Source organism: Patiria miniata, unplaced genomic scaffold (genome assembly GCF_015706575.1).
Source record: "Patiria miniata isolate m_02_andy unplaced genomic scaffold, ASM1570657v1 HiC_scaffold_14, whole genome shotgun sequence".
In the NCBI taxonomy this organism is placed as follows: domain Eukaryota; kingdom Metazoa; phylum Echinodermata; class Asteroidea; order Valvatida; family Asterinidae; genus Patiria; species Patiria miniata.
In genome coordinates, this window is record NW_024037052.1 from 5,795,456 (window position 1) to 5,811,156 (window position 15,701).

General features: G+C 40.9%; 1 protein-coding gene across 1 annotated transcript; it reads left to right on the forward strand.

Annotated features, from left to right (window-relative positions):
* The first annotated feature begins 10,143 nt into the window (after positions 1-10,143).
* LOC119721761 lies at positions 10,144-14,604 on the forward strand. The gene is made up of 5 exons (XM_038191722.1): positions 10,144-10,577; positions 11,194-11,396; positions 11,710-11,976; positions 12,269-12,696; positions 13,174-14,604. The coding sequence occupies exons 1-5, from the start codon at positions 10,253-10,255 to the stop codon at positions 13,628-13,630; spliced, it is 1,680 nt and encodes a 559-aa protein (XP_038047650.1). The 5' UTR covers positions 10,144-10,252; the 3' UTR covers positions 13,631-14,604.
* Positions 14,605-15,701: the final 1,097 nt, after the last annotated feature.

The window sequence follows — 15,701 nt, forward strand, 5'->3', positions numbered from 1 at the left end:
GGGCTTGGTTTACAAGACCAGCCATGGACCAGCTAACCTCATTGATCATCGAGGGCTGTCTACGACTCCCTTGACAAGGTCGATCAGCACGATGTATAGCCAAGATTTTTCTATAATAATAATGCTGCGATTGTACCAAAGGTTTGATTACTTACAGATTATTTATATCATTAATCGCAAGAAGAAAAGTTCCCACACTCATCAGTCATCAGTGACTATAGCTTAAAGGTTATCTGAAGTTATTCAACAAAACTTAATACGGCCGCTTTAATATCTTTAACACCTTTCCCTTGCCACAAAGCTGAGCTTTTGCAGATTTCAAGCCAAGGTTGAAATAAAATAATGCTAAACAAATTGCACATTTTGTAACTTCCCATATTTCAAAAGAGCTTTTTTGAATTTTCATTTTAGGATTGCACACATGATCGCAATGTTGTTTTCCTGTAGAACTTGTTGTATTTCTCATAGAAAGGTTATTATTAAATTTCTAAAGCTTCCATTGCCATTCTGTGCACTTGTTAGTTTTGAAGTGATGTCTTAGTTTTTCAGAAGATAATTCCAGTTTTCTTGTGGTGGAAGACAACTGAACCAAATCGAGCATCCACCTTGCAAGTATATGGTGTTGTTTTTTGGCCGCTAGACGCATTCTGCCGGTCTCGGGTGTCTTGGTTCAGAAAGTCCCACGCCACGTCCAAGATCTGATACAGCCGAACCTCCTAACAGATGTGGACCATGCAGAAGGGTTCAGGTGCAACCTCAGGCGGTAAGTGAGCCTGTTGATAGGGTCGCCTGGCAACGGAATTCTTATTGAGCCACTCGTCAGCTAATGGTGTAGAAAAACCAGAGACGACAGCGCAGAAATGCCTAATGGTGATCCTGTTAGCATCAATTTCTCATCATTTGCTCTTAACAGATTTTTATCCAGATGCGTAAGGTACTTATGTGTTGTGTACGTTTGATACATGTATTCCCATTAAACTTATCTTTGTTTATGTTTCAATTAAAGAGTTAGTGAGATGACTTTTTCTTAGGAACCCCTTTTGCAACTTTCCACCCCTTTTAAATGTATGGAAACTGTTTGACATCCCTTTTTGGTTAATTTTATTGAAAAGTGCACTTCTTTCAACATATAAAATTCTCCATGCTTTTTCGGCCAACTGAGGGCGCTGTTGCTGTGATGTCATTTCAGGAAGACACTCTTCAGTTTAGGGGTATCCTGTTCAAATTATGAACCCAAACATTTGTTCATTGAAAACATGAGAGAACTTGGAAGTTTGGTCATTGGCTTACTGCCATGTATACTGACACTATAACGAATCATAAAAGAAAAAAATACAAGAGCAAAATATCCAAAATTCTGGCAACTTTTGGTGCTGAAATAGCTGTAACATTACGGTTTCTGCCTGAAATGACATCACATTTGCCCATATAAAAATTCGCATAAGCATAAAAACCAAATAGGCACCAAACTACCCTTGAAAATGGCAAACCGAAAATTGAAAATTAGGTTAAACGGAACACAGAGATGCCTTTTCAAGGATTACTTTAAACAAAATACATTGCATGGCAGTTAATTAAATACTTCTCATGGGGAAAATATTTATCTAGTTTGCTGTATCCTTGATCCATGATGGTCATCCATGCCCAGTATTGCGGCGTCTGTTAAATTTGTCAAATCCTTCGTTTGTTTGTCCAGTTATCAGTTGCATCAGAGTTAACCAAAAAAAATGTACGTATTACGAATAAGCCTACAATCGCATCGATACGGGCTGAATTTCATTTCTATGTTCTTCTTTTTTGAAACTCCAGTGTTGATGATATGCATTACCAAGTTCTTGTAGTCCTATAATGCTACATAGATAAATGCTCGCCTTGCCATTGAAGTCAACAAGCATATCAGAAGTCACTGCAGACATACTGGCATCCATCCTCCTATAGACTCTGTATCACATTTCCAATTTACCCACCCGAGCACCGGGCTCCCATCTATATTTTGTACCTAGCAGTCACTCGGGGCTCTCAAATCAGCGGAACAGCTGTTTATGATTTGTATGATGATGATGAGATGTGTGGCGTATAACATTATTGTCTCCGTGGTCATTGCAAGCCGCATGGCACCTTCCTCTTATTTTTAAGCGACGCGCTCATTATATCAAGTATGGTACTGTAGTTTCTAATGCAGCTATGTACTCGATGCTTGTTGACGCTTCGTATCATCTATATCCGATTAGGTTTAAAACCAAGTTGAATACAGAGCAACTTTTGTGGTTAAAAAAACAACCAAAACATAATGCACGCTTGCTAAACTTATTGGTTGAAAAATATCATTTTCAAATCGAATTTTACAATCCAGTTTCCATCAAATCTGAAAAAAAGTGAAACAACATGCAAGTGTGAACATCGATAATCATAGTTAGCAGATTTTTGTGCAGCCTTTGGCTTGCATATTTTTCAAGTTGTTTCACGAGAACCACCGCGACAATTTAAAGCTGGAAGACTTTCAGATGCTCACCAGAAGACATGGCTGGCCGCGCACGTGGGTTAAGGTATATGTAGGGCGCCCTCACACAGCTATAACGGGCGATAACCTGCTCCATCCCAAAACGAACCGTATTTTGAGCATGCAAAATGGCATGTTTACAATTTATTTTTACATTGAAAGTAAAGTTGCTAAACTACCTAAATGAACGTGATATTTGTACTGAGTGTATCCAGAAAATGGCGTCTTTGCAGCGGTTCCGTTCGCATTATGTCACTGATGTATTTCTCTCCAAATACATTTCGTCTGAGAACATGACAGAACCGATTTCTGAAAATGGCTCGGCCCATTCGTAATCTTGCTCGAGTTTAGGTCGGATTCCCCTGCCGACTAAGTCTGAGTATCACCCGTTGTCCACGGAGCCCAGTCTCCGGTCTAACTAAGGTTTCGCCATGGTCTATTACATAGACTATGGTACTGCCAGGGTGACCGTAAGGTCATTGCCAAATTCTGCCAAAATAATGCAATTCAAAAATCTGTCAGATTCATCAAAAATCTGCCAAATTCCCCACAATTACTCGAAATACAATATAAACACTTAAAATCACACGCAGATGTTCTAATATTGCCTTAATTTAGGTTTCAATTACATTATAAACAATCTGTAGTCACATAAAGATGTTATGAAATTGCGTAGATTTCAGACAACACGGTTGCGTCACGACAAAGTCCGGTCCCAGTGAACCTCAGCACTTCGACCAGCCAACCTGTTCCATTACGCAAGGGTTTGTTTGACAAGATTGAAGCTTTTTAAACAAATTTACAATTTTTTTTTCAAATTTGCTTTGCTTTTCTTTCAAATACCCGTTTTTGCAGAATTCTGCCAGAAATCTGCCAAAAAAAAATCCATTCTGTCAAATTTTCTGTCAAACCCGTTTTTTTTAAACCAAAAATCTGTCAAAGTTAGCCGAAAATTGGATAAAACGGTCACCGTGGGTACTGCCTACTTGGAATGGCCGGTGAAAATATTCCGATCCCTATCTCTGTTGCTCAGATGTCTTTGGTTTAACCATCTCTTCTCCTACACAAAATGGCCGTTGTATATCCAATCGTGCTGGACCAACGAGCAGTCCACCCGGAGTATCACACTAGCCATGAATTTTTCAATGGTTTTGACAGGAAAGTGAGGTCTGTGTATTGGAGCGGTGCGGTTAGAACAAGTGCAAGTCTATCAACTAGCTTCCGGAACGTGCATCATCTGCACTTCATGAATAAACCATCTGCCTATAATACTTGTGACGTGCTGATGACCGTGAATGGTTGATGCAACAGTGAACTTCGCATCAGGGGACAAGGGACTTTTTTAGTACACTACAAGCTTATCAGCCTGTTTCCATTCTCTTCGACTTTCTCGACGGAATATTGTCTTTTTACTATATATTTTCTGAGAAAAGGATCCAGGTTTGATCAACTCAACACTTGTTTTTCTCCGACAGATAGTATTGCATGTATAGGAACATTTGCATTTATTTCAAAAGTAACCAACCGAATTATTATCCAAAGCTTGGATTAAAGGTCGTGAAATAAAGAGTGCTATGGATGAAGTCATGTTTCGTGATCCAAGGTTATGCACAGTTTTTCAACATTTTAATATTTGGCATTCTGTTTTGGATTTTGAGTGTTATTATTATTGTAAACGAACAAAATGTATGAAAAGCGAATGATATTATCATTTCAAGCCGTCATCGCGAACTTTAATAAACCAGATATGAAGGGTAACTAGCTTTAATGATCATGCATCAATTTCCATGTCATGCATTACATGAAAATTAGTATAGTCTTGACACACGTAAAACTAAAACCTACATTAAAAACCTCTATTCCAAGTGACAAAGTTAATGCACCTCGATTTAGAAATACGCAAAGTAGGCCTATAGTATGCTTGCATTGGCAACTGAATCGTTATATCGCCAATGCAGTGTATCTTTATATGCGGTCCATATGTTGACAAGCATTATGCACTTCTGTGTATACCTCCAGAAATTTGAATGACTCAACAGCGATCGACTCTTGGCAGATGAAAGCGCTCTTGTCATCCACAATGACGAGATCCAACTGTCAGCCGGAGATCATTACCAAATGGAATTTGGTACTTTCTACCTAAATGACTGGAGACATTGATGTATTGTGCAACCAAACATATCTACACTTGCAGCAGTTTTGCCAACAGTTCTTTAACATCAAGTCAACATACTGTTTTCACCATTCCTCCTTCCAATCTACCAGTTTTCACGAAATAGATAATAGATCGTCTATTTCAAAAAGTTTATGGGTTTTTGAAAACCTCCAAAATACCTCTTGCTCAAAAACTTGGACACGCTCTGAGCGAGATGACCGGTAAAAAGTATAAGCTAGCCCAATAAATAAAAAATAGAAAAAGAATAAAAGGCCTAATTAAGATACTTCTGAAATGTCACGCCATAATCTTTCATGTTCAGATTGATTTTTCAGACTTTCGCGAAATAGACCAGGTATTTTTTTTTTGGAAAAGGACATTTAAGTATATTGCTGCAAAGCTATGATAATTTGTTACCGATATTGACTGGCTGAAAGGCACGTATAGGAATTTGCAGTTACCCAGAAACGTACACCTACCGATTTAACGAGAACGTCATTGCTCAAAGTGAAGATGGGACCAAATACCCTGTGAAATTATTCCACCTAAAATGGAATCATTCGGAAGAAAACAATCACTGAAGGTGCGTTAAGAAAATGTGCCGTTGGCACATTTTTAAAAATATTTTTTAAACACGGAATCTAATTGTGCACACGCTTTCTCTATTTTCTCAAAATGTAGTATCCACTAATCTGAAACGTCTACAAGTTGTGCACCCTACTTAGTATTTTGAGCAATTTTGTTGCTCAAAATGTCCTAAAAGCAAATGATACCTTTAAAGTCTTTTGTGCATCCAGATATAGCTGATTGATTAATAATCCATGCACGCAATAAGGGCAAGTTGTAAAAAATTATAACCTTTAAAGAGGTGAACTAATTACACGCATGATAATCCGACCTGTGTTCTCGATACAGAGAAATAATGAGTCATATAAAAAGTAACACCACACCATGCCGCAAAGTACAAGGGGACTGCTATCAATCCACCATCCGGTCCCCCAAAAGAGGAAATGGAATGTTCCAGGTATTCATCAAATATGGCGAACAATGTATCATCCAATTATAATTACAGGGGAGATAAATACATCAATATATCAGTTTTAATTGGATCGCCTGGCAACTGCGCACCGCTGTCTCTTATCTGATCAATATGCTAATAACATGTCGGTATTTCAAAAATACATTGTATTGTGTATAATTATATATTAAAATGTCATAAATATGCAATGAATTAAGAAAAATTAATTCTCCGTAAATCGGGCGACAGACATCGTTAATTAGCCTTACCAACCAGCTGACGTTTGGCGCAAGAAGGGCTTCATGAGATTCTGGACATTAAAGGAAAATACAACATTTGCAAACATCAAAAAATAAAACTACCAAATCATTTTAAAATACCTTGCTGGACTGTTAGTGAATGACAGTGTAAAGCATCCTGTAAAATCATGGCACCTGGTATACTGTCATTTTCAAGAAAAGTGGTATTTTTGTGTCAAAAAAAAGTCGGGTATTTTTGTTCCAATGCTGGTCGGCCGACCAGCGTCGGAAAAAACTGACTTTATTTCAAATACTGGCCCCAATTGACCATCGCACTTGTTTGCAATCGATTACACACCTATGAACGGGTACAAGCCAGCTAGACTGGTTCCCTGACCTTACAATTCCCCAATGTATGTAAACTGCTCTGTTTGTTCTTATATGGAGTCAGGGAACCAGACTACAGGAAAATCATTGTTTTTCTTGGTTTTTATAGCATTTTCGAACCCAAAACCTCAAAAAAGTCAGTGTTACTATATTTGCTATATATTTCCAACCCCCCAATTCCATCCATTTCTGAAAATTACAGCAAAAGCAAATGATGTATATTCCCTTTAACGAATATCTATGACACTCTATTATTTGTAGGGTAAAAAAGGCAATAAAAAGTCAGATATACAATGTTAGTACAGTATTTCGTTGTAATAATAGTCATAAAAAAATGGTCTTTCCCTACAAAAAGATTGAAACTATCTCTCAGGTTATTTCAATTTATAAAGAAAGGCAAACAGAGAAGACAAACGTGCAGAAAAATATCTTTCCTTTGAACATTTATTTTATTTTTCAGAAATAGTTTCCTAGAAATACAATTCTTTATACCAATAACGCTTCATAAATTAAGTTTTGTCAAATTCTGACAGCCCCATAAAGTACTTTTCAACCGGCCTTGCCAGTCAAGGATTATATCCCTGGTTGTGTCCTTGCCTCAGTGAGCAGACTGGTCATTCACTGGTCTCTCATGATCACTTTCATCAAAAACTGGTCTCTGACCTCAGAAAGCAACCTCTTCTCTTGTGCAAACTCTTATTGTGCATGTAGCTATACAATTCGATGCATGGGTTCTTTCAGTGTTAGGAAAGGGAGATTAATATATATTTTGAACAAGTCACGTTCACATCAACTATTGTACATGTCGGTAGTCTGCATATTAAACTGCGGGGGCTGGGGACATAGCAGTTAATACTGCGATGTCAGAACTGATATGGTGACGCTGACAATAAATTCATTGCAGGTTTTTTTTGCACAGAAATTATATATACATGTGCAATAACAGATCGTTTGCACTGCCGCCATCTTGGAGGAAACGCATGAGTAGATCTCTTGTGCATTCATTGTTAATGAATTAACAAAACAAAACACACCCCAAAGATGGCTGCTAAATGCAATCGCTCAATTCCTTGATTACAATTTAGGGGTAGCTACCCTGAAAGAAACTTCTGCTAAAAGTCAATATCTTACGGTTCATAAACATCAATATTTTCATTTAGGTTTCGATTTCTGGAAAGCGTAGGTAACGCCAGGAACGCCTGTACACCATTTTGCCTAAAACCAACAGAATCTGAAGTAGGGCCTACAATCTATTTTGTCCTGGTCCGTAAATTTCCGGCGCGGCCCGGACCCTTGCAAGCACAGAATAGCTTCATCGGTAGGGGGCGCTACGGCTCTGATACGGCTCTTCTCGCTTTTGTGCGCTCGTTCCCTACCACTCATCAAATTTAAGGGCGCCCTGATCCTTCCAGATCTTCTGCAGGCTCTGCAAAGCATTTTTGGGTAGCTCACCATGAACAATGCACTTTCATTCTGTGCGCGCCAGTCGGGATGACCACTGGTCCTCGGAAAAGCAGAATCTATGTTTGTAGGCCAGTAAATAAACGTTTCTGTTCATCTTTTTGGGGGGGGGGGGGGGGGAGGGTAATCCGATGACTTTTGGGAGAAATTTCCATTCAGTGGTGATCACCCCTAAAACATAGTCCTGAATCCCATCGCCATGTTGAAAAATGATGCCTGCGCTCCATTGCAAAATATAAACAAATTGAACAGAAATACAAACTCGATGTCCTATGCATAGCTTTCATCCTCCTCCTTTTACACCAACCCTAAAGTTCATGGCCCACAAAATGCTCTAATAACGGAGAATTTGAGGGCATGCAAATTGTGATTCGGCCGGCGTATATAGGCAATTCCGGGCCTGATGTTTACTGGCACGGAGAAATGTTGACATTATAAGCGCAATTGACGGTTGCAGAGCAGCAAATAGGCCCAAAACTGAATCCCCATTTTGTACACCCTAATTTTTTTCCTGGAAAGAGAGTTGCACTTAATTGTGTAAGTAAATACGGGTTCAAGGACTGATCTGGACTTGGAGCTTAAATTTCGGAGAACATTTGGACCGGAAAGTAGCTCTGGTTTGCATGAGATTGGGTGGATCATTATTAAAAATTTGGGATGGACTTAAGGACTGCTTTTGAGGGTTGGTCATCTTTGGAGTGAAAAAGTCATAGTTAACGCACACAAATTGATCAGAATGTGACAGAGGTCAATCACGATTTAATTTGATGAGTGTCATTTGGATTTGGGGTAGGCCTATTTATCATTGATGTCTATGGGATCGGGAATCTATTTACAGGGCTGTACCCTGACGGTGGGCACTCGTTTTTTGATAGCCCCCTCAACCGCCGATGCGGCTTTGCTGTGCTTGCCTTCTTTCATGTGGTACGGTGGGGGTAGTCTGAAGATCAGACACTGTGTGCAGAGCCACAATCCGAACGTCTGACATATCCGAGCATGCACTTTTATGCGATCCCACCTTCCAGCCAATCAGAGTCGACTTCAGATATTGTGACGTCATTTCGATTAGAAATGTGGACTAAGCTGTTGATTGGCTGGGCTGCCATGTTTTTGTAATACAAGAACGGGTTACGCAAGACCCGATAGAAGGCGCCCGCTGAATGGCAGAATCTTGAGGCCAAGACGCAGTCTTGTTTTTGCATAATTAATCGCCGAATCCTGCACGAATATCAAAGACGCTTGTATGCAAGCGGCTATTCCATAGACTATACGGTGGGGCGGCTCAGGTTGTAAAGTTGGCAAGGCGAAGCAAGATTATTGCTTCCTCGTTCAACACCTTCAAGAAGTCCCAGCCGGCTATAAGTCGGAGGATGGGGCACTGGTCCACAAAGTGGTCCGCCGTCTGAGGTTCATATTCACCGAAGTGGCATGTCGCAGTGTCGGAGAGGTTCCAAACGTGCATCAGGCGTAAAAGCGACCTACATCAGTTCTAATTCTGTTGAGGAGGTTCCTTGCTCGGGAGGTGAATCCTGTTGGTGTGGTGGAGACCTGCAGGGAGTTGTTCAGTCTGCCTTCGGGCTGCCTTTATATATATATATTTATGCGATTGTGCAATAAATTCAGAATATGAGCTAATAAAAACTTTGGCATGTGCCAAAGTTTGATTAGCTCATATTCTGAATTTATTGCATGATTATAGCTCTACAGAGATGTATCGAGCACTGTGAATTGTAATAGAAGACGATTTCATTGGATATTTATGCAATTGTGTATAATATACATAAATTTATAAAAATCCGTTTACAAAAAAAGTTTTACAAAAAGAATCAAGGATGTCTGACGAAAATGACTGATGAAAGTGAGTGTCTAGTAAATGAATGCATGGTTTATTTACCGATAATGCAAGGATATAAGGCCAAAAAAAAAAGTCTCCGGTTTCTGGTATGCGCGCGCGTCGCCGTAGCCATGCGCGTCGGCAAAATGAAAAAGTTTTTTTTTCAATACAAGATGATGTCTCAAAACCGCCAAACTCACTGGTTTAACTGGAATCCTGCTGCTGCACAATTTTAACGTGTTTTTAGATGGGGTTAGATCGATAATAAGCTTTATGTGGCCTCTCTGGACTCCCATATATTTGCACTAAGTTTAGTCAGGCACCATTTGCAGTCATCAGCCGACATTTGAAGCCAAAAAAATAAAAAAAAAAACAGGTAAAAAAAAAAAGCCGCGTCGCCGCACCACTTTTGGGGCAAGCTCCATACCAGAAACCGGAGACTTTTTTGGGGGGCCTAACCAGGGGTTTTTAATCCTTGACTAGTTGTTAAGCTCGACAAAAAGTTGTGCATGGAGCTCGGAGGTCACTGTATTCATCGAGTAATATATCTAGGGAAAGATACAAAGATGAAACGACGTTTCCGGGGTCCTGTAATTAGAGTCGAAGACCCATAAACATACACAGCTCCAGTGGAAACTCGCTCGTTACACAGGAAACCATGGCGTCTTCTAAAACCCACAGGGACATGGTGAGGGCCTTCAAAACGGAGATAGCTCAGGAGACGAAGAAGTACGACGTCCTACGGGACCTCGACATCTTCGTGTTGGACAACTCGATCCGGGAGAGCACCGTTGGCAAATTGCAGGGACAGACCCCGGAGACCAAATGGAAGATCTACCGAGAGGTGAAGAAACTGGGAATCAAGAATATCATTGTGGCTTGCTTCGTGCACATGACCAGTGGCGACGAAGTGTTCATCCAGCAACTATGCGAACGGGGCGAAGACCGCAGCGGCTTGTTCGCTCTTTGTGAAGTCACGGAAGGTAAACTAAATTTTCAGGAAGCATGGTATAAACTGTTAGTTATGGATGTATCTGAGTTAACTTTTTGGAAGAAAGAAAGAAAAAAAATCACCGAAAATAGCTTGTATATGTACTTCTGTAATTTAATGCTGACCTGGCCGTGCTTTGCCTGTGACCGTTTTCAAGGTGCACGATGCGATTTCCAGCACGGTTGCTGCATGGACTGACCGTAGACTTGACCATTTGTGCCGTTTTCCCCGGCGACACGCCCTTCGGCTATGGCCCCACGACGCACAACTCTGTTAGCTGGACCAACCAACTGTTCCGGAAACGACCACAGTCATCTTCCGGCCTCAAAACAAGACAAGAACCGTTTCGCGACATCCGAACTCACGACCTCTAGAGGTGCCATTCAAGATGTTGAGATCCAAGACCTTGAGATCCACATGAAGTACTTACGTTTATGTCCTGTGCGATTACCAACATTGCTAACATTTTTAAAAAAAGTTTGACAGAGTTACAAGGAACGCTCTCGTTAGTGATCCTTTGAACTATCTAGCTAGAATGAATAGTCGCTGCATTGTGCAAAAGGTCATCGACTCTGTATGTCTTCATTTTTCATTTCTTCTTCCCTCAGGTACGAAAAACAAAATCCCCGACACTGAGTCTGTTCCCACTGGCCTTTTGAAGATGGCGGAGGTGGGTCTGTATAACGTCATCTTCGAGTTGGATCTGAGTGACGTCACCTACGACTTCGACAGGTTCCCCATTGACGACATGTGCGCTTTGCTGGGAAAATGGATCGTCTGGTGCCACGACCGATTGCACCCAAGGGTCAAGGTAAACAAAAAAAAATTAAAACCAGCGAAACATAAAATGATAGCAATGAAATTGACAATGGTGTTCGTGTATGACTTTGGCAAAAGGCAAAACACTATAGCTTTCCCATTTTTATTCATATTACAGTGATAAATTATGGCAAGTGAGCTATCCTCAGTGCATTGTGACGTTTTGCTTTTTCTTCACAAGATCTTTTTATGAAAGGGATTAGTGGTCACCAGCGCCATTGGATGGGGCGTTGGGGACCAGCGAAGAGTAGACTACCTATGGTTCCTGCACTGAGTTCAGGGTCAACTTTCACTTTTTGAAACAGGTGTTGGTTAACTTCCGAGATCTACCGGACGCCATGTCCTACAATCCAGAGAGGGTCTTTCGGACCGTGGAGTACCTGGCCCAGCTGCCGGAGTGGGTGCGGCCCTTCGGCCTCCTGTTCGAGGAGCCCAGGGGTACGTCGGTTCCAGAGGAGTGCGGCATCTTCGCCAAGTACATCCGCAAGGTCATGATGGACAACAAGTGGGAGGCCGACTTGCTGGTCCATGTTCACGAGAAATATGGATACTGCGACGCGACAGCGCTCCAGGTCAGCTGAGTAACGTCGAGGTTTGGTTTTAAAACTATTCACACTAAAAACTGTTGTTCTTGGTTTAATGTATATACCTATACCAATTCCATTGCTGCAAACCGCTGTTCCTGAGGTCGCGACAAAGCCAGAAATAAAAAGTAGGTGATGACCTCACTAATGAGTTAGCAACCGACATTGCTTACAAAAGATGAAACAGTTTCACGGCACATCAAATGTTCTTCCAACTTCATCTCCATCAACCTATGTTTGAATGATAGTAAAATGATTGTATTTCCCCGTCGTTTCCTAGGTTCTGATGAGCGGCGCTAACGGGATCTGGGGTAGCATCTGCACAGAGAACGCTAACATGGGCAACGCCTCGTCCTGTGTCACGCTGACAAACCTGATCCGCCTAGGCAACAAGAAGGTCCTAGACAGGTACAACTGCACATACCTGCGGCAGGCCGCTATCAACGTGACACGGATTACTACGGGGCAAGACCCACCCACCAAGCAGCCCATCTACGGCGCCAGGGCCGTGGATGTCGTCTTCGATCTGAACAACAACGAGTTCGATCTGACCAGCTTCTTTGGGGAGCATGGTCCCGTACGCATCACTGCACTCACGCCTGAAGAGGCCATACGCAGTCGACTGATCGGCCTATATGGTGCCAACCCGGAGTTCACCATCGAACGCGTTTACATGATGAAGAAATACATGTTGGAAGATCTCAATAGGTAAGATTACCCATAAATATTGATAATGAAGAAGATCCTTAGAAATTAAGTAAAGAAGTGGAAATTTCCGCCCGAACTCCATCAGTAGTTTATCTCTGTGTCTGGTCCTTGATGAACATCGTTAGGTTCAGCCCATTTGTTGAAAATAAGCTGGTAGGAGACTAGTTTGTTTTCATCTGACTCGGTCACTGACTGACTGATAGAGCTATTGATTACATAATTATAATGTGAAAAACCGAGATTTGGTGTTGACCATAATTATCACGTCCATTTTGTACCTCAACGTACACCATAAAGACTGCGTATAATAATGATTGCGTATAATGCGTCGAATGTGGACCGCTGAAATGTTTTCATTTTCTAGCTTAACATTTTGAGGCATGTTGGTTAGAGTTCCTGCGGGTATAGGGTTCGACATAATCCAAATAGATTATTAAGCGATAAAAAAAAAAAATCTTTGTCGCCTATACTCAACAGGGAGGAGGAGTGTATGAGCGAGGCTGGCCTGGCTATGCTCTTCGACCGCAGTGGTGGCGCCCTCACCCCGGCCATGAAAGCTGCCGTAGCCAAGATGGAGGCGAACGAGCCCAACGCAAACAACCTCATCGCTGACGTCAAGATCACGTGGGACTCCTGGCACATCAAGAGCAAGGTGCAAGAGGACAACATGTTGGATATCTACGCCTTCTACAACGGCTTCATGGCGCCTTACTTCGCCAGCTACAAGTTCTCCGATACCAGGCGGGGTCTGTGGGCTATCGGCATGGACGCGGAAGGCCAGGTGGACTGGAAGGACTTCCTGCTCTACCTCAAGTGGGCCGTCCGTGAGTACCCGATGATCAAGAACGAAAAGAAGCTGCTGGATGTGGCCTTCCGGAAGGGAATCCTCCCGGCCGTGCGATACGAGATCCTGCAACGAGAAAACACGATGTAGGTCGAGACCCAGCAGGGAGCTTGCCGTCTCCGCTTGCGCTTTGATTCATTTGACAATCACTGCGGATGGAACGGATGGTTAATAGAGATGAGATAAGACGAACAGTCGGGTTAAAGATTGACACAGTCGCTGGTTTGCATTGGCCTATCCAGAGCCCCCATTGTTATTTCTTTATGCCTCATCCGATTTTCTTAGAATTTAGCTAAAATGATGATCGGGCGGTACTCTATGTCTTCGTTTAGTTTTTCTTGAGCCAACACAAGAGGGCGATTGATAATTTTTTTTTTTTTTTTTTTTTTTTTGGGAAACGCAGTCCAAAACCTGTCTTAAAACTAGTTAAGAACACATTTCGTCTTGAGCCAGTGTAGGGGGAAAATGCGGAGGCAGAACAGGGCTGTGGGTGGTATCATTCTCAAGTAAGGGCGCCCTTTAAAGCCGTTGAGCAAAACGGCTTGAATGGGTGTTTTTTAAGTTACAATTTTTGTTTTATGGGAATGACCCCCGGCTCCAAAGGGAAAAGGGATATTTATATTTGTAAATCTGGGGTTAACGCCCATGGTTATAATTCATTTTGCTGATTTTGTTCTCTTGTTTTTGGGGGATGGGGGATTTGTTAGAGTATTTCAGAGCTAAATTTGTGAATAATAGCATTGCTATTACTTAAAATAGGTAAGTGGTTGTAAGGTAACTTTCTGCTTAAAGTTAGAGTAATGTGGTATTAACATCTAAGTCATTATGCATAATGTGAGCGAAAAAACTAATTGTGTTAAAAGTGAAAAATCTATTCCGAATGAATATCATCGTAAAAATACTCTATGGTTCAAACGATAAATCAGAATTTACTGATTAAATTTAATTGAAATTCTGTTCGATAGTTCTTCATGATGTATCACATTCAGGAGTATATTTCCATGGGAATTCGTCCAACAAGAACGAAAATGAGATCGAAACAATTTAGTGTTTAAACGTGAAAAATAAAATCCGAAGAAAGCAACGTTCACGAAAAATTGTTTGCAATAACCCAAGAAATTCCAAAGAAGTTCTTTTGTTTCACTTTTTTGACTAGGTCGTTTACTCAAACACTTTTTCCATCTACACTTTTCTGTCTTTTTTTTTCTCGCACGGAGACAAATGTACCAAGCGTTTTCTCGCACGGAGACGAATGTACTAAGCGCTTTAATGCTTTATTATTTCAAAAGAGGGCGCGCCACATACACTGCGGTAACTACTGACTACACAGCGTCAAGACTAATAAATATAGTATTAAGTAAAAAGAAGACACTCGTGGTTCGGGCAATATCTCAGCAAATACTGAATGTTTTAACTCCATATTTCGTCGAGTAGTTGTTCATAATGTGTCACGATCGCCAGTATAATTTCACAAGAACTCGTCCAAAAAAATAAATAATAATAATATGACCGAAACAACCTAGTGTTTTTACCATGAACAACAATCCGAATGAGACGACGCTCAATACAACAAACCTCTTGTTGTTTATAGCAATAGCTTGTGAAATACCAAATGTATTATACTGAAACTCGTCCAGAAGTTATTAACTAGTGCAACATTTGGAAATTTAATTTGATGAGAATTTAGAAATAACTTAATGTGTTTAACCTGAAAAATACTTTTCCGGATGAATGCCATCGTACATGACAAAAATACTCTACGGTTCGGGTGATAAATCACGATTTACTAATTAAATTTAATTGAAATTCCGTCCAATAATCCTTCATGATGTATCACAATCAGGAGTATTTTTTCAGAGGGCTGCTTTGGACAACGGGTGATACTCAGACTAGGTATTTGCCGGCACTTTGCAAAAGTATCTTACAGGATAGCAAACTCTAACCATGCTTAGAATTCATTCTATCCGAAGAATAAGCACGGGTGCACTAACGGTAATTAAGTATGGTAATTTGAGGGAGATGCAGGAAATTGTGTTGGGTGGTGTTGTCTTGTAACAAGAGGCTTTACTTTTTCTATGGCTACAAACTTACATGTTCACTTGAAATTCCTAAAAAAATTGTTTAAAAAGAGCACAGGCAGACGAAAACAGTGACAACAAAA

Bases quoted from the DNA above. Each gene is read 5' to 3' on its own strand.
- LOC119721761 (XM_038191722.1), top strand. From the start codon at position 10,253: ATGGCGTCTTCTAAAACCCACAGGGACATGGTGAGGGCCTTCAAAACG. The intron at 11,397-11,709 runs GTAAACAAAAAA...TTTTTGAAACAG, and splicing joins GATTGCACCCAAGGGTCAAG to GTGTTGGTTAACTTCCGAGA. The intron at 11,977-12,268 runs GTCAGCTGAGTA...GTCGTTTCCTAG, and splicing joins GCGACGCGACAGCGCTCCAG to GTTCTGATGAGCGGCGCTAA.